Source organism: Garra rufa, chromosome 24 (assembly GCF_049309525.1).
Source record: "Garra rufa chromosome 24, GarRuf1.0, whole genome shotgun sequence".
NCBI classification, from domain to species: Eukaryota; Metazoa; Chordata; class Actinopteri; order Cypriniformes; family Cyprinidae; genus Garra; species Garra rufa.
The window spans coordinates 24,806,393-24,831,753 of record NC_133384.1 but is presented as its reverse complement, the minus strand read 5'-3'; the positions used below and the strand labels follow the sequence as shown (position 1 = coordinate 24,831,753).

Below are 25,361 nucleotides of genomic sequence, written 5' to 3'. Positions count from 1 at the left end.
GCCCCCCATATAAAATATGTATAAAACGATGTGGATTTTAAATAATGTAAATCTTTCATGGGCTTTATAAAACATTTCAGTAAGAGAAAGTCTTAATACCCAGATTTCCCTTTTAAGAAACTGAGTAGTTTGCTCAGAAATTAGGCAGCCCTGTATGCCTGATTATAAATAATATTCTATAGTGCTGCAGATTCATCTTTGAAAGAGCAGCACTTTTTTATAACAGATCAGGAAATACTGAAGCCCATGAACAGACAATACTACTAAACTTGCATATCGCACAGCCTTGTTTTCAAATTCAGTAAGGTGCCTACCCTAAGGCACGTCTCGATTACTAGATTCAAATATAGTACTCAATTTGAAAAAAGTTCTCGATTTGTGTTTCGCCAATGTTGACGTGGCACATTTCACGGGACGAGAATCCATGAGAAAACCATAAAGCATAATGCTATATACCGTATTCATAAATGCTATGATTCAGTTAAGTAAATATATGCGATGCAGGTTTAATACATGCTCTTTAATTATGTACATGCGTGTATGTTACGTATGTGCATTTCAGAATGGCTCCATTCACAGTAAATGCATCTAATAATGCACCTAAAAATAAGAGTTTAACGAGAGAGTTTACACGTTTTGATGTTCGCATATTCAAGAAATTAAAGGGGCTATAGCATGCATGTCATAAAAAATGGACAAATATTAAAAATTAGGTGGACATTGGAATTAAATGTTGTTTAGTCAATATTAAACAAGGATTAGATCTCACAGTAAAGTGTAAAAACAATCATCAGGCCATTGGCACCCTCTTCAGGCATTTGTCATAATTTGAACTCATTATTATTATTGCCTCATTGCTGTTAAATATGTATAATGCAGCTCAAATGAAGCACGTTTAGTTTTGCTTTCATTTCGTTTGCTGTTTGATGTTTCTCATATGCAACAGAAATGGCAGCGCTTATGAGTTAAACAACGCGATGATCGCAGTCTAGAACCCTGTACTATTACCGCAAGTGTCATGCGTGCTTCAGTACAAGTAGTAAACAAAACCGCGTGTCTACGCCATTTATTAACAGACACGCAGAATTGATATTTAAATAGTCGTTTTGCGGCTTAATATTTACAAATATTAGTCCATATCATGATTTGATTTAAGTGTAATGACCTACTTTTGATTAATTCATCCAAACTGACAAATTCCATGACATTCCACGTTAAACTGTAAATTCCGTTTTTATGACTGAATTCTGTGTTTTCCGCTTCTCTGAAATCATAGGGCCCTACATATGAGACATGTCGCCATTTTACTGGCTGCTTGGTCCAGTCCGAAATACTGCCAAACAGCGGACATACTGCTAGCACGTTTGTATTTCATGTTTACTGCTCTAAACAGTGGTTGCTTGTAGCAACACAGCAAAACTTCCTGTGTTTGCATTCTAAGCAGTGAAGAAGAATTGTTGCATTTCCGATACTATTTTTCACTTAGGTTTACTTTAATTACCACAAAAAAGTAATTATAATTGTCTGATTACTCGATTAATCATCAGAATAATCGCCTGATTACTGGATTATTAAATATTAATATAAGCATTAGTGACAGCCCTAGTCTACCCTGACTATGCTCCATTGGCGTTTTACAAATGTCCACATCCAGTATACACTGTAAAGCACGTGGTACCACGTGTATGTTATGTTGATGAATAAACAGCCTTGTTACATATACTCCCGATAAGATATCTCATAATTAGGAGAACAGGATTATAGTGGAGCTCTGGTTAAAGGGAGTACACGGATGAAAGGAAGGCTTGAAAGAGCAGCCTTGACTCACAGTCACTGCAGATCGTTCTCTTATCAGAGCCGACTGTGGAGAGAGGGAGGAGGACAACAGGAATGCAAACAAACGATGCTAGAGACGGTATTTGCATAGACACATGGTTCCCCCTTAAAGTGGCGCTCAGTGAGAGATGTAAAGATCATAAAAACGCTAATGGCTTGCAGCGACTACCGGAGAGTGAATTGAACGGCGCTTCACCACCGCCGTACCATAAAAGCAAGAGTGATGTGTTTGTGTGAGACGGTGAGCTCCAGCAAGTGTGCTGACGCATTAGCCACACACACACATACTCACTCCTTCAGCTTATTGGAGGCATAATGAGAGCCATAAACAGCTCTGCTAGTGCCCATGTGAGGTTAGATTGAAGGGATATCAGGCTACAGTAGTTTTTATCCACTGTTTAACTACAATTGTTGCCACTGTTTCTCAATAGGAGGTCTAGGGCCTTTTAGATGTAGAAAAGCTTGCAAAGATTGCAAATCATCTGCGCAGTATGGCATTTGTTACTTGCTGTCACCCAGATACACAGCTGAAAGCTTAATGCAGTGCCGTTTTTGCTCATGTATGTTTCTTTTCCCAACTTGGATACCCTGGAGCCTGTGTCTGAGGGCACTGACATTATATTTTTAGTATGTTTGAATGTCTAATAGGTTGGGTCTAATAGCCTTTAAAAGCTTCTTTGGGCAATGCCAGTCAACAGGATAAATACCCTGATTATGTTGTTTTTTGTGTGTGTGGGGTTGTGTGATCAAATGTAAATGTATTTGTTTCCAGGGGAGCACCTTACAGCCCAGCCTGAAGAATTGCTGCCATATCCCCTGTCGGGGCAGCCCGATTGAGCATACTTTCCACATTAGCAACAAACTGCAACTGGACATTCGCCGCCACATCAGGAGATACTACAGTGTGAGTATGAATACATGCTTCTCGTAATGCACCACCTATGTGTGCCAGATTGGCCACTGCAGGTGTAGTGGATAACGTGTTGCATAATGAGCGCACACACACACACACACACAGTGGTGCTCATAAGTAAGATGTTCACTGGGTAAATAAGTTCAAACAGCTCATTTGCGTACCAACATGGCTGACGGCTGTTCATGCACAATTAATTTTAATACTCCTTAAAACTTTATTTTTAAATATAGTAGTATCACGCTTTATTACTTCTTAAAAATAAACTGGTAACACTTTACAATAAGGTGCATTAGTAAACTAGATTAGTCAACATGAACTAAGATTGAACAATACTTCTACAGCATTTATTAATCTTAGTTTGTAAATTTTAACATTTACTAAAGCAATATTAAAATCACAAGTTGTGTTTGTTAACATTAGTTAATGCACTGTAAATTAACATGAACAAACAATGAACGACTTTCTGATCAATAGCAAAAATTAGCTTTCTCATTACCAGGTGATATTTGACTCCTTAAAGTGATTTACATGGGTTTTTTTGGTAACGTAATGGCATTTTTTTTTTTTTTTTTTTTTTTTTTGAACTTTATTAAAAGTATGTTGTCTTTTTGGTTCATTTCTAAAATTTATATTGATTAGGGTTTTTCCAAATTTCAAATTAAAGTACACAGAAGGACACAAAAGTGGCATGTAGGTATATTTACAGAAATTTAATGAAGCTCAGAGGTGGCATGATTGCAGTTAAATTCATATATTCATGTTGAGATCGTTTTAAATCTAAAATTTTGAATATAGAAATATTAAGTGATTTAAATCACTGGATTAAAAATGAAAGTAGCTGGCAGCAAGTCACTGATGTTCATCACTGAATCATTCATTCAATTGTTTAATTCGAATGGCTGATTAATTTAGGAATAATGCAAGTGACTGTCTTTATGAATGGGTAATTGAATCATTGACTTGCTAGATTAGTTTTAAAAAAACGCACGTTCATTCATAAACGAAACACTACTGTGTTTGAATGGAGATGGGCAGCAGCTCAGCTGTGGTTTTGTTTGAAACTATTCTTGTTGACTAAATAGAGCAAAATCAGTCAATACTGTTGTAGTCAAACAGTGTAAGTTACCTAATATTAACTTGTTTATTGAACTGTTGTAAGATCTATCACATTTGCAAATTTGCTTAATCATTAAAAGTCACTCACCTTATTTTCTTTGCAGTCTCGCAAAGTTCCATTATAATCCACAAAGCTCTCTACACTGCACATTGAATCTCTTATTTACATCATGTCTACACTTTTTCTTATGAGGGTTCGTGAGCTTGCAGAAGTCTACACTGAACCAAACTCTGGTGTTTTGAGCAGTAAGTGGTTTCTGATTAAAATTGTGTTTAGGCAGTCAACAGACATCTGTGATATCTTACTCAACACTGCAAAAACATAAGTATGTATGTTTATATATTATATGTTTTTTATGACCAATTATGAGTTTCAGAATAAATTTAACTGCATTATACCACATTACAATGCTGCCAATCAAAATCCGTAGACCCGATACTAAAAATGATTGCCAACATACATTGTATTGCCAAAAGTATTGGGACACCCCATTCTGCTGAACAGGTTTGACTACTTGAGTACAAATCTTAATGTTTAAACATGTAGTGAAATTCTAGGGAATTGTGTGCTTCTGATTTTAAAGCAACAGTTTGGACAGGACCCTTTTCTATTCTAACGTGACAATGTGTATAAGGCAGAGTTCAAAAAGAAATTGATTCAGTCAGTGTGGAAGAACGTGACTGGTCTGCATAAAGCTGAGTCCTAATCACACCTCTGGTGTGACTTTAAATGCAGATCTTGGGCCAAAAACTCAACACCAAACACCAATGACTTGTAAACTTGTACATGCTCTATATGGACAAAAGTAATTTGACACCCCCATTAGGCACTTCTGAAACTTTGGCAACAAAGATGGAAACATGATTCATGTATTTAAAAATTATATTCCCATCTTTGTTGCAACAGTTTTGGAAGTGTCTAAAATGACTGTACCCATATCTACAAGTCATTGGTGTTTGGTGATGAGTTTTTGGCTCAAGGTCTGCATTTAATGTCACACCAGAGGTGTTCAGCTGTCAAGTTCTTTCACACTGATTGAATCAATCATTTATTTTTTAATCTTGCCTTATACACAGAGGCATTGTCATGTTAGAATAGAAAATGGTCCTGTCCAAATTGTTGCTTTAAAATCAGAAGCACACAATTCCCTAGAATATCATCATATGCTTAAATATTAAGATTTGTAAAGTAGTCAAACCTGTTCATTAGAATGGGGTGTCCCAATACTTTTGTACCTCTACCTCTAATGTACCTCTAATAACTAATTTCAAATGTTAAACCAATTTCTCCTGTTTCCCACAACACTACAAATTAAAAAAAAAAAAATAGTAGGTCACTTTCAGAACAAAAATTTACAGATAATTTACTTACCCCCTTTGTCATCCAAGATATTCATGTCTTTCTTTCTTCAGTTGTAAAGAAATTGTGTTTTTTGAGGAAAACATTTCAGGATTTTTCTCCATATAATGGACTTCTATGGTGGCCCCGAGTTTGAACTTCCAAAATGCAGTTTAAATGCAGCTTCAAAGGGCTCTAAATGATCCCAGCCAAGAAAAAAGAATCTATCGAAACGATCGGTTATTTTCTAAAAACATTTACAACGTATATACTTTTTAATCTCAAACACTCGATTTGCCGAGCTAGACAAGATGAGCATTTGAGGTTAAAAAGTAAATAAATTGTAATTTTTTTTTAAAGTTTTTTTTTTTTTTAGAAAATAACCCATCCTTTCCTCGGCTGTGATCATTTAGAGCCCTTTGAAGCTGCATTTTGGAAGTTCAAACTCGGGGGCACCATAGAAGTCCATTATATGGAGAGAAATCCTGAAACGTTTTACTCAAAAAAACAATTTTCTTAAGACTGAAGAAAGAAAGACATTAACATCTTGGATCACAAGGAAGTGAGTACATTATCTGTAAATTTTTGTTCTGAAACTGAACTACTCCTTTAACAGGTCAAACTTCATTAAACTTACATTCTGTAAAAGACAAAAAAAAAAAAGTTTATTTGCATATGCTTAGGCTGAAGCTCTGTTTATCATGTGCTGCCTTTCAAATGTGTTTTATACAGTGACTCTACAGGTACACATGATGTTTATTGTCCACGGAGCTTCATCCGCTACTTTAATTAGCTGCCTGCCTAATGAGTTGCTCTTAAATGATCAGATGGCAGTAATCGTTGCTACATTCGCATTTCACCACCCGACCACTCCGTGAGCACCTAACCTGGGTTAATTTGAGCTCACCTTCCTCATGCTGTTTGTTTATTTCCTGTCTTTCTTGAATTTCAGATGCGGTCTTTCGCCTTTGAGCGTCGCTCCAAACAGCTACCGCCCCCCTCCCGCTGCGTCACAAATGGGTTTAATTTTGTGCGCACTCGCAGCATCTTTGCGGCCCTGGCCATGTGACAAGCGTGTAGATATTGGGCCTACGTTAAGAGCGTGCATACGTCTGTGTATCTAATTTCCCAGCTGAGTGTTTTGATGGACAGCCATAATCACTGCACTCCGCGTCCAGTCGGGACGAGCGAACCTGGGACGTTCTGGAATGCCGGAAACTCGAATCCGACTTGAAAGTTATGGGGGTATATTCTCCCACAGTGCCGTGGAGAAAAATCAATTAGCGGCCTGAATGTAGCCACCTCCCTCGCTGGGACGGTGCCTGTAGGCTCTTTTGTCAGTATGTGTGAAACAGCTGCTGGTAGTGAATGCAGCCCCCCTCCTCGCTCAGGCCCGGCTTCAGTGGACACAGCTCAGCCGTCCCCTCCCACACTAGGAGCAATGAAGAGGCTGATATTGTGTAATTAAGGATTCCTTTCAGCTGAGGGGAGAGCTCAAATAGAGTTGTTTGTTCGCAGTGATAGAGGGAGAAAGCCTGCCTGCGTGAGGGAGGACTCGCAGCTTACATGGTTACAGATTGGAAGTCAGCGGTGTTTGTTGAGTTTCCTACGGAACACCGGCGAGGCATTAATCATGAAAGAAATCACTGCCACCTCCACCTTCAGCCCACCACCATTACCAATAAAACCACCCTTTAGAGACAAAGCAAATATGCTTTCCTCTCGTCTCCCCTCCCTTCCCCCTTTCATCACCCCCCCCCCCCACTTCTCTCCTTCCTTGTCATCCGTTCTGACTCCTAGAGTCTTCTGCAAAATGAGAGCGTGGCACGAAGTGGCACCCCCCGTATTTACCCCATTCTAATGTGGGTTGCCATGGCGTTTAACAAATTATTGCAATTACGTTCGTCATGTGCTTCGCCCTTGGTAACTGGCTTGGGGATGTGATGGTGGCGGTGGTGGTTGTGGTTGGGGGGTTGGGGGGTGGGGGGTGGGGGGGGGACCGAAATAAATAAATAAAAAAAGGTGATAATCCTGTTTTGAACAAAAGGTCAGATTGCTGAATAGAAAAGGCTTGATTAAAGCAGAGATGTACAAAGTGGACGCATTTGCGTCCATTCAGCCGCTCTCGGGCTCCGCAGCCGCTGTGTGAATGTACAGCTGTTGATTACCAAGGCACAAAGCCTGTGAGAGGCTGTTGTCTTGGGGGCTTTTTTGCACCAAGCCGCCTGTAATCGCAGCTTTTTTCTTGACTAAAAGGGGCAGCTCTGGATTAAGGGCATCGGAGAGGGGTTGTGTGCGTGTTTGGTGGGGCTGGTGGATTTATGGGTGTTTGGAGGGCAAAATTCCTTCATTTAGCAGTGCTTGCTGTTTCTTCAGCGTGCAATTCATCAAGCGTGGTTTAAGCCGTAGATGGGAATAAGTCAAATTGTGCGGTTTGTGTACTCTTTGATAGAGCGCTTTAGTTTTACATACTTTTTACTTTTGGTTTTTGCATTTAAACGAGAAAAGAAGGCTTGCATTTGCCATATCTAGGTATTGTTAGGGCAAAATTATTTTGAAATTGTAATTTTATTTGTTTTTTATTTTATTTTTATTTTTCTAAAAATAACTTTTTGGTTAACAACAACAACAATTATATTTATTATTATTATTATTATTATTATTATTATTATTATTATTAAATATTTAAAAAGTATCGCCTGAATGCATTTTATATATTTTTTTGTCTAGTATTTTAAGTTTTTAATTTTGTATGATTTTTATTATTTATTCAGTTTTCAACATTAAGATAACACAAAAAATAAATAATAATATTATTATTATAATTATTAAATAATGTTAAACAAAATAAGAAATATTATTTTAATATTTCAATAAAAAGCTAAGAAAATATTAATATAAAAATATTAGTAAGTATTAATGTATTCATTTTAAATTTCGTATATAGCTTCTTAATTGTATTTTTATTATTTTTTCTATTTTCGTCATGAAGACAGCCTTACTGATAACATGGCGTTAAATAATAATTATTAAATAAATATTAAACAAAATAAGAAATATTATTTTAATATTTCACTTAAAATCTAAGGAAAATAATATATTGATATAAAAATATTAGTAAGAGTATTAACCCTAAATTTCCTATATAGCTTTTTGTTAATTGTATGATTTTTATTTATTATTATTTTTCACCTTAGCTTTACTGTTGACATAGCGTCAAAAATAAATAATAATGTTATAATGAAATAATGTTAAACAAAATAAGAAATATTACTTTACTAAAAAAAATAAAATATTAGTAAGTATTAAAAGTATTCACTTTTAAATGTCCTATATAGCTTATTGTTAATGGTATGTTTTTTATTATGAATTCTGTTTTTTTTTTTATAAAATATCAAATAAATGTGAAATATTACTATTGTGTATATATAATATTAATATAAAAAATATATTAATAGTATTTTACAGTACAGCTATAAAATGACAGTGCTAATATTTATGACTGTCTTAATTTCTTCATTTTAATTGTTAAAACCAAACTTCTGTTGTGGTAGAAAACCACAGAGACCCCTTATAGACTTCATTTCGGTTTATAGGCACTTCTCATTACAAGTTTGAGAAAAATAACCAAGCCGCTCTGAAACACTAAAAAAATGGATTTGCTGAGCTCCTCATGTCTTTGTATAAAAGAACATGTTGAACTAACCTCTGAAACACAAAGTGCAAATATTTAATTAAAACACAGCTTTCGCTTTTTGTTAATTACACTAAGGCATGATGCGATTTTCGTTATTTTGATTAATTGTACAGCCCTGTGGACCGTTATATCATAGAGACCTGGGGCAGAGCTGGTAAGCAACGGCCTAGTAATGGTTCACCGTAATCTAGCAACCACATGGCAATGTACCAGTGACCTTTTAGAACGCCGTTGGAGCTGCATAGCAACTCCCTAGTAACCACCCTATCAACGTAACTGTAAAAATGTTGTTTGCTTTCCCACATCAGGTGTTGAAGAGAGAGAGCACAAGTTGTCTTTCTCATTCAAAATGGTTAAGAAAGCACACATCTCCTTACAAAGCTGACACAGATATGAAACCTTAAGTGCGAAGTTCTGATTGTAGTCAGAGGTGAACCGAAATACTCTGGGTGTAGAAAAAGACCCGCAGGTATGGCTGCGACAGCGAAATTGTGAAATGGAGAAAGCGAGAAAGAAAGGAGGAGAGCGAGAACGTTTTTCCGGTAGCTTGCACTGATCTGTGGGCCCCAGTCTTTGCCCAGTGTTTGGTTAAATTATGTGGAACTCATTTGACGGCTGCAGAAGTGGCTGTATTCGCAGTGTCAGGTATCGACTGGTATAATTATGCAATTATGAAGCTTTATCCTGCCTCTCTCTCTCACAGAGCGAGCTCTTAGTGTTTCAATTAGATGTTTTTTCTCTCTTTTGCTCCCTGATTTTCTTCTTTTTTTTCTTCCCATCCTCTGTTTCTTAGTTACAATAAAAGATGCGAAAGGAGTCTGCCTATAAAATAAGCAGGTTGTGTTTTTGTCACCTGGTTTAGAGTGTTTTGTCTGGGCGTGGAGTTTCTAGTTTATAGAGAGTGAATGTTTCCTCTGAAATGTTCTTAGACGATTTTTCAAATGTGTTTAGGATTTACAGGTGAGCAGGGCAGGCATACATTTCTAGAGAAGGAAATATTCTTGTGCCCAAGGGAGGAGGATAAAAGCCTTCAGAAGTCTGCACAGACCTCTTTGAGGGTCATTAATTCAGAATGAAGAAATGTGGGTCAGCAAACAGGTGAAATGGCCACTGTACATAGGACAAAGTCTCTAATGGCCGTCGCTGCTGAATTTTGTGTTTGAAAACAATGACATACTTGTGTGTTCCTGTAGACGCAGTCTTTTGCTAAGCCCATGGGAACTGAACTGTTGGTTTAGTCTTGGGCCTCCAGAGGCACAAAAGATCTGTTAAGGCAAACAGAGGGGTGATAACACCGGCGCTCCCTTCAAAATGAAAGCCAAACAGCTCACATATGTTCGGATTCAATTACACACTCTGGGTTTCCCTCAGCCCCTGGGCTTACTGCTAATTACCCAAATAACATCCGCACAAAATGCCATCCAGATGAGATTAATTGAGAAATTAAAACAAGCCGTTGATTCCGATAATGCCGTTGAAGTCTGAACAATAACCCGTGTAGGCCGCACAGGTGGGATGACAAGACTCATTTTTGGATTCAACAGGAGAGATAAGCTGATCAGATTATCCACAGATGATCGTAGATCAGGAAATGGAAACAAATTAAACCACTTTACATTTATGTGCCATATTTTTTAATGAAACTTGGGCAAACTTGATTTTATCCATCAGGAATTAATTGCAGCATAAAATAGGCATTCAATACCAGAATTATACCAGACCTTAATTGAGTTTGCACACAAAAAAAATCATAGATATTGGTTCACATTACTCAGTATCCTGCACGATCTAGAAAGGAAAAGTTAATTTAGGTAATTTTTTTTTTTTTTTCAAAATTCAGTTTTGTTCCGTTTAAATTTTTCTGGATTCCCTTCTTTTTTTTTCCCTAGACTGTTTTAATAATTAAATCACATTTTATTAATCAAAAGTCATGTCTACTGAGATCTAAAAATAAATGAATAATTAAAACTTTTACAATTTAACAGCAATTTATTAAAAATGTAACAAAAATTAAGTTTTTAAGGCCATATGAAATCAATTTTATTTTATTCTGAAATTAGTTTTAGTAGTATGATGTATGTATTTACCTAATTCTGTTTTCCATTAATTTTCTAGATTTGAATGGTTTTCAAGTTTATTAATCAAAAGCATCTCTAATTAATTGATTTTAATCATTTAATTTTTTTAAATTGTATTATTTTTTCTTCTAAAAATTTTTTAAAACTGTTTTTATAATAATTTTATAATTCTAATTCTATCATTACATTAAGTCATATTTCTGGCACAGTTTCTTCAAGTTAAACCGAACTTTTATTTTGACAGGTTACTGTAAGGAAGTTGAAGTTTCTGTTTGTATATGATATGGCGATATTATATACACATGCACTTCGGTATGTGTGTAGTAAATGGAAAAGTGTGTCTGCACCAATAATTCACACAGAGTAATAATGTGAAATAGAGTCATGGTGATCATGTGGCTCATATAGGTTCAATTCTGGCTTGCAACATTTTCTTGTTCCATGTTCTTCATATAATTTTCTGTAATTTCTCTAATGTCCTTGTAAATAAAGGAGATTAATGGATGGATAGATTATAGCTATTTTATGCAGTTAGATATGCAGTTATTTGAACAAAAATACAGCACAACTTTAGAAACAGTAATATTGTGAAATATTGGAGTTTTAAACCATTTTTTTTTTTCCATTTTAATATCTTTTAAAATGTTATTTATTCTGATAAAACTGATTTTCAGGAGCCCTTACTCTAGTCTTCTAGTGTCACATGATCCTTCAGAAATCATTGTAATATGCTGATTTGGTGCTTAAGAAACATTTCTTAAAGATGAAAACAGTCGTGCTGCGTAATATTCTTTTAAAAACTGTTTTTTTAGGGTTCTTTAATAAATAGAAAGTTTAAAAGAACAGCATTTATTTGAAATGGAAGTCTTTGTAACATTATAAATGTCTTTAATTTGTCCGCTCTGAATAAAAGTATTATTTCAACACAAAAAAAAAACTTTTGAACACTAATGTTGAATTTTTAGTTTTTATATCTAAAATATTCTCTTTTTTACTGTCTTTTATCAGACCCTATTTTCCTGTCTCTATTTCCATCTCCCCCTTTCTCTCTCTTTTTCAGCCTCCTCCAGTCTATAGTAGGGTAGGTGGTGGTAATGCTTCAGGGACAGGTGCTCCTCTGATACTAGGGGTTTATTTAGTGCTCCGTCATTAGCAGGGCATTACCCACATTACCCCCTGGCCCCCGCTGTAATAACAGGGGCAGGGAAGGCAGTGTCAGCAGGGGGCAGCTGCATCTGCTGCAGGCTGAGGCCTCACACGGCCCCACCACAGGCAAAAGCACCAGCGACCCGTCTCCTGGGGGCCGCAGCAGCCACGTTAGGGACACGTGCATCCCTGCCGATCAGCTTTTTGAATCTTGATTTCTTTCTCTCTCCCTCTTTACACAGGGTTGGCTGCTGTGCGAGGATCAGGCCTGCCGGAACCGAACCCGCCGGCTTCCGATCGCCTTCTCGAGATCCGGACCGATCTGTCCAGCCTGTCTCAGATCCACACTGAGGCCTGAGGTAGTGCACACTTTCTCTTTTGTTTACAGAAACAGTCACTTTGTCCAGATGGTGGTGCTGTGGAGCCTGTGAAAGTTCTCCACGCCTCGGCCCAGGCCTTTTCCCTTTACCATCCATCACTTGTGTTTGTAACCATTATATATTACCGGATCTGTCTGACCCGTATGACACAGTGTGGATTTGCTTCCTGGCCTAACAAGCTTCCTCTGATAAGAAGAACCGGCCTCCAGCTTGGAAACGTGTATGTGGGGTGTTTCACTCTTACTTCATCCCGCGATCACTTTGAGCATCTTGCGCCCAGTTTAGAGACACAGTGAGGGACGTCCCTTCCAAAAATTAGTGTCTTGTCTTTGTCCCTGTCTGTCTTCTTTATCATTTTTGTCCAGTCCCAACACATCTCCCCCCATCAATTCCTGGTTCCTCCTCGTGCTTTATTTCTGCGTCTAGTTCTGTGGCGACAGGTTGAAACCCAAAAGGACAATTTCTCTTGTCACCATAGCCACTTAGCTGTCCTCCGCTCTGCTTGGTGAGATGGCAGTTTAAACTGCCGGCTGAATAAAACATTAACTTCCTCACCCCTCTACCGTCCCTCTGTCGTTCTGGGCTTTACAGCTCGGCTGACAGCAATGCGTCTCCTCTGGTGTCTCCACGGACACAGAGACATTGACTACCATTGTATCCAGATTAAATGGAAGCGTAATAGGCACCCTCGGCTGATTGGCCGGTAATTTGAAGGAGTTGTACACAGGTGCAATTTGTAATATTTTCAGTAAATTAAATTTTTTCCCTCTCTCTCTTTCTCGTTTTCTTTACACTGGCTCTCTCTCACTCACTCTCTCTCTCTCTCTCTCTCTCTCTCTCTCTCTCTCTCTCTCTCTCCGTTTTTCTTTTTCAGCTGCTTTCCCTCGCTCGTAGATCTCTCCAACCACCCCCACCCGCTGTCTCTCTCTCTCTCGCTCCCTCTCCATTTTATTGATGTACGTTCAGGCACCCATTAGGGCTTCCTTTTTTTCCCTCTAGTGGAAATTGCAGCATGTTAATTTTCACACAAATTACAGCAATAGCAGGTATCTCTATTTGATACATTATAACAGGAGCAATCAGGGATAATTGAGTGCCTTTCAGATGGTAACCGGCGCATTCACTTCAATTCAAAGCCAGTCCATTTATCGTCTAATCGCTCTTTAAACACTGAATTTCTGGGAACAAAAATTCTTGTCATAATTTTGCTTAAGTGTATTTGGAAATCACAGTCCTTTGAGCAAGGATAATTGAAATCAAATCCCTTTCACGGGAGCTGACATTTCTACATTTCCCCCCAATTGAAATTAATTTCAAAAATTGAGCATGAATATCTTCAAATAGCAGGCAATTATACCTTTCAATGGGGAGAAATTATGTGCACAAAAAGTGGAGACATCAACTGGCGCTTCAGTTAAATGTCTTTGTTTCCCACTGTGTTTGCCTTGTAAAGATTTACATATATTGACTCGTTATGAAACCTTGTGATGCCGATCGCCTTCCTTTTCCAGCTCAGCCCGTTAAAATTAACTCAGATTGGAACGTTTTCTTTTTTTTTTTTTTTTTTGTTAAGCCTCATTAAAACTGTTTGGAGATTTTTCTTTTTTTTTTCCCCAGTCCTCTCTTTTGCAGCTGCACAGATCTATGCGAATTGAAAGAGTAGCCATTTTCTCTGCTTCTCGGCTCAAAGGGGATATTATACATCCTTTACATATAAGCACCGTGACCGTAAGGAGTCTTTAAGTGATCTGCATCGTAAGTTTGGCCGGCGACTGCTTTATTTTTACACCCCTATAAGGCCTCACGCTTGACACTTTATCTTTTCCCCTCCATCCAGCTCTTCCGGCAGGCTGCGTTTGGGCTGTACCAAAGGTTCGGTGGTACAGCACTGGCTGCCACGTCTCTATCAAGGAGGGGGGCGGCGGATGAGGCGGGGGTCTCAGGAGAGAGGCAATTTCACAGCTGGTTTGCTCCTCAGTCACTCGGGCCGAAAATGCTGCAGATTTGTGGAGAAAATTGAAATGGTGTCAGTACAGGAACAAAGCATTGAGCCGAGCAAAGCTGCATAAGGGAGGGGCCTCTGTTTGCGGGGTGGGGGGGGTTTAAATTCAATAACGTTTGACGGGGCCTTGGTCACGCCCCTTTTGACACCTGTCAGCACAGCTGTGAAGCTCGTCCTGGCCCTGCCTCGCGTGTCCGTCCACTTATTTCTTGGACTGCGTTTGTAGTTCACGATCTCCTTCTCTCGCACATGGCGACGCGGCGCTCCATTATGGCCGCATTGCTGAATCGACAGGCACGGCTGTTGACCAGCGAGTGCATTATGGGTCAACAGCTGCTGGGCTCATCGGAAGCTGTAGAGGGCAATTAAAAGCCGTTGTGCTGAGGAGAGAGCCCTTGCTAAACTCCTCCGGCACCCACATCGCTCTGATTCTATGGTGACACAGAAAGACTGTGACCCAATAACAGCAATTAACATAAAAGTATAATGGCTAATCAAATTGACAGCAACAGTTGTTCATCAGATCCACACACGCTGCCTTATCAAAACAAACTATTATGAAAGAGGTAATTTCAGAGCTGAACGTCTCTCTCTCTCTCTCTCTCTTTCTCTCCCTCCTCGTTCTCTTTTATTTTCTCGCTCGACCTGTGCGCCTCTGGCAGTTAGACACATGGCTAACGGTAATTACAGCCGAATTTACAAACCAAACACCGTTTCCTGCTTTTGTCAGGAGAGAAGGTGGGGAGTACACTGCCTGTTTTCGGCCAATCAGACAGTTTCGCAGGTTCTGTGACTCCAAACTCTGGGTTTGACTGAGCGCGTGTGTTTGTCTTTGTCTGTGACAGTGGAGAATATATGACAAACACTACCTGTCTCCGCAGCTGTAATTAACACAGGTGATTCTCCAGCTTTCCCTGATTGAGCCGCACCAATCTCATTACGCTTCAGCCTTTCATTTTCTCCGGGACAATAACACGTAGTGCTAAACTACATCAGTATGATTTTAGCTAATTGGTTTTTCCCTTTGCTTTTTTTAGTTATATTGAATATACAAAGGAATAATCAGCAACCACGGTGTCACTAAAGAATTGGTAAAGAGCGTTGAATGTTAAAGTAATAGTTTTACTTTTTATAATGAGCAGGTCTTAAATTTTTCTTTGAAAAGATCTAGCACTGATACAGTACATAGTGTTTTTAAACTACTAAGGTTCCCACCAAAATAGCAAAATACCAAAATAGATATAACAAATTTGGTGCCACAGTGAAAACTGTGCAATTGAATGTGCTCATCTTTTATCATATGAATTTTCTTTTCTTTTCTCAATTTTCAAACCTCAATTTAGTCTGTTTTTCCAATGTTGGTACACTTATTTTATTGTTGCATTGTTTGGTTTGTGACAAGAAATCATTTAAGAACCAGAGAAATGGCTGAATGCAGTAAAATTTCCCATGTTTATACCTGTAATAATGCATTTTGTCTGAAACCAAGTGGTGAAACGCATTGGTTTTGGCCTTCATTTAGCCTGTTTTTTTGACCAGCTTCAGACAAATTTTGTTAACCTGTCTTTTTTACCTTGTTTATTTTCCCAGAAGCGTAACCTGAGAGTTTGTCTCATCACCCTATAAGTTGAAATATCTGGTTTAATCTGTTTTCTCTTTTTCTTTCTCATTCTAGTATTCAGAGAAAGCCCTCTACAACCAACTGAGCTTCTACAGATACATCTTCGACTGGGAATACGCCTTCAGCAAGGTCCTGTCAGGAGACGATAGAGGTAAGACACTTTTTTTGCTAATTATCCTGGAAATTTGCTCGCAAACATTGCTCGTATAGCACTTTTTTCCGAGTCTACACGCGCTTACGCGCACACACCTCACAGCGGCTGGAGGCGGCCACTAGGTTGGGTTAAGAATCCTCAGCTCCTCGAGTCGACAGCCGTAATTCAGGCGACGGATTCAATCACGGAACGGCGCGGTGCGGAATGCAAAGCGGTCCAATCAGTTGGAAGGAAGAGGGGAGTGAGTGAGAGAGAGCCTCCTCTCATCCCGTAGGCCCTCGGTAATAGCGCTGGCTATGTTGATTGAAAACAGTTTTTAGATTTTGGAAAATGATAGGGCGAGTAATTGGAGAGAAGGCTAAAGGATAGCCCTTCATAAATAATGGGACATGGAGCATATGTTTTCAGCGGGTCGTTGGAGGATCCAGACCGCTCACGGCCGCCGCTAGCCGAGCCGTGGCTACTTACCCACAATCCTTTTTGATTGATGTCACTTGATTAAAAAGGACCTCTTGGAATAGACTTATACATTTATTTATTTATTTTTACATGTGCCGATGAGGTTCCGAGCTGGGTGCGAGAGCCGTAGATAAATATAATGTGTAATCAATAGATGACCACTCAGAACGTGGAGCAGGCCGAGGGGAGAGTGTATCGGGGGGCGGGGGCCTAACATGATTATAGACTTGGCTTCTCCGGGGAATTTTATTTCTTTACTTTTTCCCGACTGTTGTTTCTGCGAGTAATTGTGGCCAATCTGCGCCGTTCTGTCAGCCACACTGCCCATCACTGCAGCCGGGGCTCTAATTCCTGAAGGAGTGATTTTAACCCTCTAGCCCTGATTTTCACCAGGCGGAATGAGAGGTGACGTTACTCCTCCCGTCCCCCTCCTCCTCTCTTTTTTTTCCTTTGCAATTGTTCCATTTATTATTTAGACTTTTTCACTTTCTTGTTACATTTACACACATCAGATAAAGGGATTTTTTTCTTTGTCATCGTGTCGTATATACGTGTAGCTCCGCCATGTACACGTGTATATTGTGGGATTAGTAGAGGACATCACACACGGCTTTGAAAGTATAGCCTTGAAAGGGTTATCTCCCCTCTCACTATAATACTACACATTACTGTATTATAGACCGCAGGGCTTACAGGGGTCTAGGGGTGAAATTACAGGGCTGCATGTCTTGTACTTCCTTTTACCTGGTCCAGTTTCTTATTTAGACCCTGGGATGTAACTCTGCCGTTATAGGGGTTCTGAATGTACTGTCTCACACTAGACACCTGTTCCATTACAGCAACTAGCTCTCTCTATATCTATTTATTTATCTATGAAACATACAAAATATGACATAAAAAAAGTGTATAAATCACTCGTTTTCTGAGCCCTTTGAGTTTGAACAGACCTCCGAAAGCATGCAGTGAGTTTTTTGGGGGATAATTGAGAATGTATGGGGGAAAGTCACATGAGAGGAGGCAATGCCTCCATCGTGATACGATTAGATATGACTGGTTATGTTTGGCTGTGATTGGTTCATGCGATAAATCCTGCCTTTTTTGTTTGTGTGCGTTCTGCAGTCACAAATCAGTCGAAATTAACAATATAATGGCGTTAATGGGGGGACTAACTCACTTGGATATAACCACTTTAAGTCAAAATCAAGCTTTAAATGGCCTGAAAACATGATCTTTGGGTTTTTTAGTGAGCAGTCGGCTTGTACATGTCTGTGACCAGTGTTTACAGAGCTCTGACTGATGACGACTGATAATCCGGAAATAAGTTTATTATAAAAAAAAAAACAGCAACTGAACATCAGTTCATGAAAAAAAAAAAAATCATAAATAGAATAGCCTACTAATTACATTGTTAATGTAAAATACAGTATAGATTTTTATTCTTGTAATGTAAATTTTTAATCAAGAGAATGTGACTGGGACATGAATTGATATTTAATTAAAAAAACTTAAACGTCAGATATAAAGTCATTTTAAAAAAGTTCGTTTTAATGTCTTTTTTTTTTTAAGAAGTCTCTTATGCTCATCAAGGTTGCATTTATTTGATTTAAAATACAGAAATAAACAGTAATGTTGCAAAATGTTATTACAATATAAAATAATGATTTTTATTTTAACATACTTTTAAAATATAATACTCCAGTCTTAAGTGTCACATGATCCTTCAGAAATCATTCTAATATGCTGATTTATTATCAGAATTATCAATGTTGGAAACAGTTCCTGTCAAATCAAAGAATCCTGAAAAAAAGTTAAAAAGAACATACTTTATTCAAAATATAAATCTTTTCTAACAATTTATTTTACTTTTTATTAATTTAACACATCCTTGGTGAATAAAAGTATTAATTTCTTTAAAAAAAAAAAAAAGAGAAAGAATAAATTTACTGACCCCAAACTTTTGAACAATAGTGTATTGTTAGAAAAGAGTCCTATTTTAAATAAATGCTGTTTTTTTTTTTACATTTAATTCGTCAAAGAATCCTGAGGAAAAAGTATCACAGGTTTCAAAAAATACAAGTACTGCTCACTGCAGAGCCAAATGGCCTCCAGCTCCAATTCTCTTGATGTCCAGCTCCACCTCTGAGTGAGCAAATGGATGGAGTTAAGGTTAGGGATAGGGTAAGGGGTAGGGTTAGGGTGTGGTTAGGTGTCTATCTCCACCCATTACCTCCAGCGAGGGGGAGCTGGAGCTCTGCAGCGAGCACCCTCTCAAAAAATAAGCAACACGACTGTTTCCAACCCTGATAATAAATCAGTATATTAGAATGATTTTTGAAGGATCATGTGACACTGAATACCAGAGTAATGATGCTGAAAAATTCAGCTTTGATCACGGAAATAAATTAGATTTTGAATGTATGTTAAAATAGAAGAACGTTGTTTTTTCATGGTAATAATATTTCACAATATAACTTTTTTTCTGTATTTTTGATCAAAGAAGATGCAGCCATTTGATGCAGCCTAGATGAGCATTAAAAAACTTATTTAAAATACATTAAAAATCATACTCATCCCAAACTTTTGAGCAGCTGTGTGTGGTCAACATTCGAAGTTGATCAAAAAAGTTAATCAAAGTTGTCCTAAGACAAGAACAACTTTGATGAAAGGTTTTGATCCACTTTGTGTGTGTGTGTGTGTGTGTGTGTGTGTGTGTGTGTGTGTGTGTGTGTGTGTGTGTGTGTGTGTGTGTGTGTGTGTGTGTGTGTGTGTGTGTGAATACATTTGTATTTAATTTTTAGGTGGTCTTAACTGTGTTTGCTTATCATTGGATGATCAAATGGTGAAATGAAAATAATCATTACGTGACAATAGACCACACAAGGGCTTGGAAGGTTGTGTTTGTAGATCTTTCTAGAAGCTTGTTACGCTCCACCACCAAAGTGTGTTTTCTTCAATGCATTTGCACCGATTACCAGAGCGCAGTGAACAAAGGTAGAGGGTTGAGCTGCGGTCCGCCGCTGTTGACGGCGATGGAAACGCTTGGGAGCGATAGTGGAATAAAGTACAGTTCAGAAAACTTTTAGCTGCCCTCTTCCCACACACACATAGACGCACGCCTTCTCGTAATTTACCAACCACCTCCCCCTCACACCATGAGACATTTAGTGTCGTATCTGCCAGATTTTCTGTCTGTCTCTGATGACGGAGGAATTGCTTTTAAAGTGGGCATTATGCCAGACCAGCAGCACAATAGAAAAACCAATCTTCCCCCTATTCTGTCTGCTCCGCTGTTATTGTGGAGCTTTAGATAACTGGAGACGTACGTTGCTGGTAGATTGAGCAAGAGAGAGCTGTTTCTGCTGGACGCCGAGGCTGGAGGTTAGAAGTCTCCAGCTGTCTTCGGCCGTGGTCGCTGGAAGGCGTCTGAACAATGAGAAGGGGTGAATGAACCTTTTGGTCGGTCTGGGAAGTTAAGCCCGAAGAGGAGTTAAAATTACACACTGCCTTGATGGAGTTTGTTTGGAAGGCCTGCAGTGTCTCGTCTTGGCCAGGGGTGGTGCTGTGGTTTGGCTCTGCTGGGATGCATTGCAGGGCTGTGATGGAAGGAGGGCCATGGTGAATTCATCCCTCTGTTGCTTGATGGTGAAATTGCTGGTCAGTGCTTTATCCATTTGCAGTCTTTTCCTCACTAGATTACCTGATTCCTTCGGAGAGAAAAGACTGATGGAAATTGGCCTCCCAACCCCCCTTCACACAAATACACACTCACACACTCTTGCTCACTCACTTACACACGCACACAGAGAGTAAGGTAAAGGAAAGAAAATGCTTTCTCTCAAGCATCTATATCCAAGGGAAATCACTGTCTGTAACCTGTCCCCTCAATGCCAGATTCAAACCACTGAACATGCTGATCCAATTATTGTTTTCATCTCAGTAATGTTTAAAGTTGGGTAATTAATCTGTTATTTTTTGTTTTACTTTATAGCTAATGCAATTATTCTAAAATGTATTTTATAACTCACTTCTAAATGCAGTTGCATATACACTACTGCTCAAAGGTTCGGGATCAGTAAGATTTTTAATGTTTTTTTTTTTTAAAGCTGATGTAAAACAATGTTTTTCTATATTAGTATACATTAAAATTTTATTTATATTTGTAATGTTTAATTTTCAGAATCATTACTGCAGGCTTCAGTGTCACACGATCCTTCAAAAATCATTCTAATATACTGATTTATTTATCGGTGCTGGAAAGTTGTGCTGCTTTTATTTATTTATTTATTTTGGAATCTATGATAATTTTTTCAAGATTCTTTGATCAATAGAAGGTTAAAAAGAAAGCATTTATTTTAAATGGAAGGGTTTTCTTTTCTTTTTTTTTTAAAGAAATGAATACTTTTATTCACAAAGGATGTGTTAAATTAATAAAAAGTGATAGCATAGATTCACATTGTTAGAAAAGATTTATATTTTGAATTAATGCTGTTTTTTTCCCCCAAACTTATTCTTCAAAGAATCCTGAAAAAAGAATCACAGGTTCCAAAAAAATATTTGGCAGAACAGTGGTTTCCAATATTAATAATTCTAATAATAAAATCAGCATATTAGAATGATTTTTTTTTTTTTTTTTTAAGATTTTTTTTTCTTTTTGCCTTTATGATAGGACAGGAAGCAAAGTGGGAGAGAGATAGGGGGCGGAATTGGGAAAGGTCTTCGAGTCGGGATTCGAACACGGGACGCCTGGAGCGCAAAGGCGCTATATGTCGCCGCGCTAACCACATGGCTATCGGCGCCGTGAATGATTTCTGAAGGATCATGTGACACTTAAAGAGTGTAGTAACAGCTGATGAAAATTCAACTTTGCATCACAGGAATAAATTATATTTTAAAGTTTATTAAAATAAAAAACCTTATTTCATATTGTAAAAACATTTTGCAATATTACTGTTTTTTTCTGTATTTTTGATCAAATAAATGCAGCCTTGATGAGCATAAGAGACTTCTTTAAAAAACAGTCTTACTGATGCTAAACTTATGAGGGGTTGTGTGTGTGTGTGTGTGTGTGTGTGTGTGTGTGTGTGTGTGTGTGTGTGTGTGTGTGTGTGTGTGTGTGTGTGTGTGTGTGTGTTTGTTTGTTTAGAATCTGATTTCCATCAGATTTTTACAGTATATGTAATCTATAATTAGATTTTTATATTTCTAACACTTAATTTTATTTAATAATATATAATATTAAATAAGTGTTAAGGGTATGTTTGCTTACCATATATGTATTTATATAGTCTATGCAATGTTGGCCTGCCATTTAATTTCAGTTACTTTGTTAATGCAATTCATTTCACATTTTGAAGTTATAGTTTTTTTTTTTTGTATAGCTTTTAGTCTTATAAATGTAGTATCAAATATATATGTATATAATACACTGTTAAATATAAAATATTAAGTGTTGATGGCATGTTTGCTGATAGATATGTCTGTATAGATATATTTTAAAATTTAGAATAATAGTATTAAATGAGCATTGATGGTATGTTTGCTTGTAGATTTTATACTTGTTGAACCATTAATTACTTTTTTTAACATCCTGTATAGATTTGAATTTTTAGAGTTGCTATTATGAACTTTTTCTTTCTTTTTTGTATTAAGCAGACACTTGTGTTTCTGCTCATATTCAGAATAGCCATTTAGAAGTGAGACCCAACAAAATGCCTATATAAAATTTGACACGCTATCCAGTTAAATAAATTTAACTGCCTTAAACATATATGAAGGCCAGAGGCTATATATATATTATTACGACATCGCTATATCGCCTATATCGTTGTCGTAATAAAAAAAAAAATATATATATATATATATATATATATATATATATATATATATATATATATATATATATATATATAATATTATTGTTATTATTACGACAACGTTATATTGCCTGAAGGCACCTCACATCATTACAGTAGACCAAATTCTACTGTAATGCTCATCTACAGACCCACTGCAGCCTCTGGCCTTCAGACAGTAAAAAACGAACCAAAAAGTCCCGTCTGACTCCCATGATCCTCCTGTCTGACGTTCTCAGCGTCTCCGCGAGCGGATTATATCGCACACATGCATTGTGTCTGCACGCAGCGTGCGTGGGGGTGCTTTTTCTTTGTGTATATCGGCGCGTACGCGTGTGAGAAATGAGAGACATTTAGATGCAGACTCTGAGTCTGATCTACATGTAAACCACAGTCCTCCGCCTGATTGCAGCTACTGAGTTAAATGTGGAGGCAATTTCATGCACGGCAGGAGTCCCTTCCATAATAAAACAGTTTTTTCTGCAGTTTCGAAAAATTAGATATCCCATATCAATGACTTCCAAATCATGTTGAACTCTGATTTCATTCTTTTCATGAAGAGCAATTCATAACGTCTTTTAGGCAAGCCCTTTCGCTCCCTCCGTTCCATTTCCTCCGCGCTCTCTCTCTCTCTCTCTCTCTCTCCTTTCGTGGCGCTCGCTGTATCTCCTGCTCTTTCTAATTCGCTCTCCCTCTATGCCTTGTCTCTCTTAAGTGGTGGCAGTGTGATTATGTTCAGGCAGTAATGTAATTTCACTGCATTGATAAAATAGAAATTGTCCTTTATCTGTGTACTGATAGTGCTCAATTTGCAGGCGAGCTCCTCGGCAACCTCTTCAGGGCACGACGCGCGTGCCCTCCCCCAGCCCTCCTCCCCCACGCTCTGCCTGCCTTGAGCTGCTGGAAATCCGCGGGTGCGATTGTCAAATCAATTATTCATTCTGTGCAATTACACTCGCACAAAGAACTTTTTCTCTGCTCGGAATGATGATTAAATTAAAAGCTATTCCAGCTGCTGATAACATCTAATAGAATATTCATAAGCAGCCCAAATGGAATGTATGATCCCCATTAACTTCATCATGCTCACTTAATTACATGCTTGTTATTGTATTTACACCTTGTTAGAGCACATGGAAGCTGATACACTCTTCTCTCACTCTCTCTCTCTCTCTCCGGACTATCTTCTTCGCAGTCCTCTGTCGCTCCCGCCTTCTCCGTACTCTCTCTTTCTTCTGCTGTCTGCTCACCTCTTTCTCTCACGTCTTCCCTCACTATCTCTTCACATCTTTTCTCCCTCTTAAAAATGCTATTTATTTTAAATGCGACCCCTGCCGGGCCGGGAGGGAACGCGAGGTCTCTGACAACCTCTGTGGCTTTTAGGTTTCTTTTATACATTCTGCACACAGTGATTGAGGGAAAAGAATGAAGAAGAGGAGAGGAGAAAGAGGGAAGAGAAAAAAAATTATTTTCTCCCACCTTTCAAAAATGATGACATGATTGCTTTCCCTTGATCATGCATCATCATCTTTCTTCAGCCCCCCTCTTTTTTTTTTTTCTTTCCTCAGGTAAATAGTCCCCCTCTCCCTTTTCCATGTGCCAGCATTCTGTTTTCTTTCACGTCTCTTTCTTCTTCTAGAGATAAAAATGTGCGCGCGATAATGGTAACCGGCTCTGCAGATGGTGCGCTTGGAATACTATCCCTCTTTTTTGATGTTCATGTTTCTACAACTGACCTTTCGTCCCCCATGGGGCAACTCTGTAACTGTGTTTCTGCTACACCTGCTAATGGACTGTGATTGAGTCCTAGACCACCAGTTGGGTGCTCAACAACTATTCTGGAGCTACAGATTCAAGCATTTTGTGTTAATAAACAGCGCGAGGTCATTTACATATTCAAGGTGCATTCATGTAAATGCTCGTCTTGGCTGAAGCTGAAAGCGAAGAGTTGCTTTTAACAAAAGTCTTTGTTAAAGGCTTTTGATTCAGTCTGTAATTCTCATTCAGTCCTGCTAGCCTGCCGGTGACTCCTCTATCGTCTCTATGGTATTGAAGGCCCTCCTGATGGGATAAATGACCTTGGATATCGACCCGATTGCATGACCCCGTGCCCCCCTGGCAGAAGAGTCTATTAGCTTCTGCAGACACCTAGCCCCTCTCGCCAGCACGCTAGCCTCAAACTGCCTGGATTGCTGGTTCCTTATCGATTCTCAAAGACTTTCATTTGAAATGATACTTGATAGACCTCTCCAAGCACATGTCCGTGAGCATAGTTCGATATTATGACTGATATTTTTCTTTTCGTATCAGTTTGACTCGTTATGGATCCACTTCAGCCCTGCCTGCTGCCGGCCTCACGTTTTTGTAGTTGCGTGTAGGTGGAAGTAAATAAAAATCTGATTAAAATATATTTGGAACCAAAATGTCACATGGTGATGTACTTTTAAGTACTTTTTGGTGTACATTACTTGTTCTTTAAAGTAGAGTTTTACTATTAAATGTACTACTGATATAATATGTGACTCTGGAGTAGCACGGGTGTATTTGTAGCAATAGCCAAAAATACATTGTATGGGTCAACATTATTGATTTTTAAATGCCAAAAATCATTAGGATATTAAGTATATTCCATGAAGATATTTTGTAAATTTTCTACCGTAAATGTATCAACCTAATTTTGGATTAGTAATATGCATTGCTAAGAACTTCATTAGAACTTTTAATACTCTTTTTTTTTTTTTTTTTTTTTTTGTCTCCATCCTCAG

At 38.2% G+C, this 25,361-nt stretch overlaps 1 protein-coding gene across 1 annotated transcript in view; it reads left to right on the top strand.

Moving 5' to 3' along the window:
• The window catches only part of pola1 (polymerase (DNA directed), alpha 1), a 64,122-nt gene that overhangs the window by 35,524 nt on the left and 3,237 nt on the right, over positions 1-25,361 (top strand). Inside the window, exons 34-36 of the mRNA XM_073830499.1 lie at positions 2,609-2,740; positions 12,371-12,487; positions 16,186-16,282. Of these exons, the coding sequence (XP_073686600.1) occupies positions 2,609-2,740; positions 12,371-12,487; positions 16,186-16,282 (346 nt within the window). The remainder of the gene's footprint in view (positions 1-2,608; positions 2,741-12,370; positions 12,488-16,185; positions 16,283-25,361) is intronic.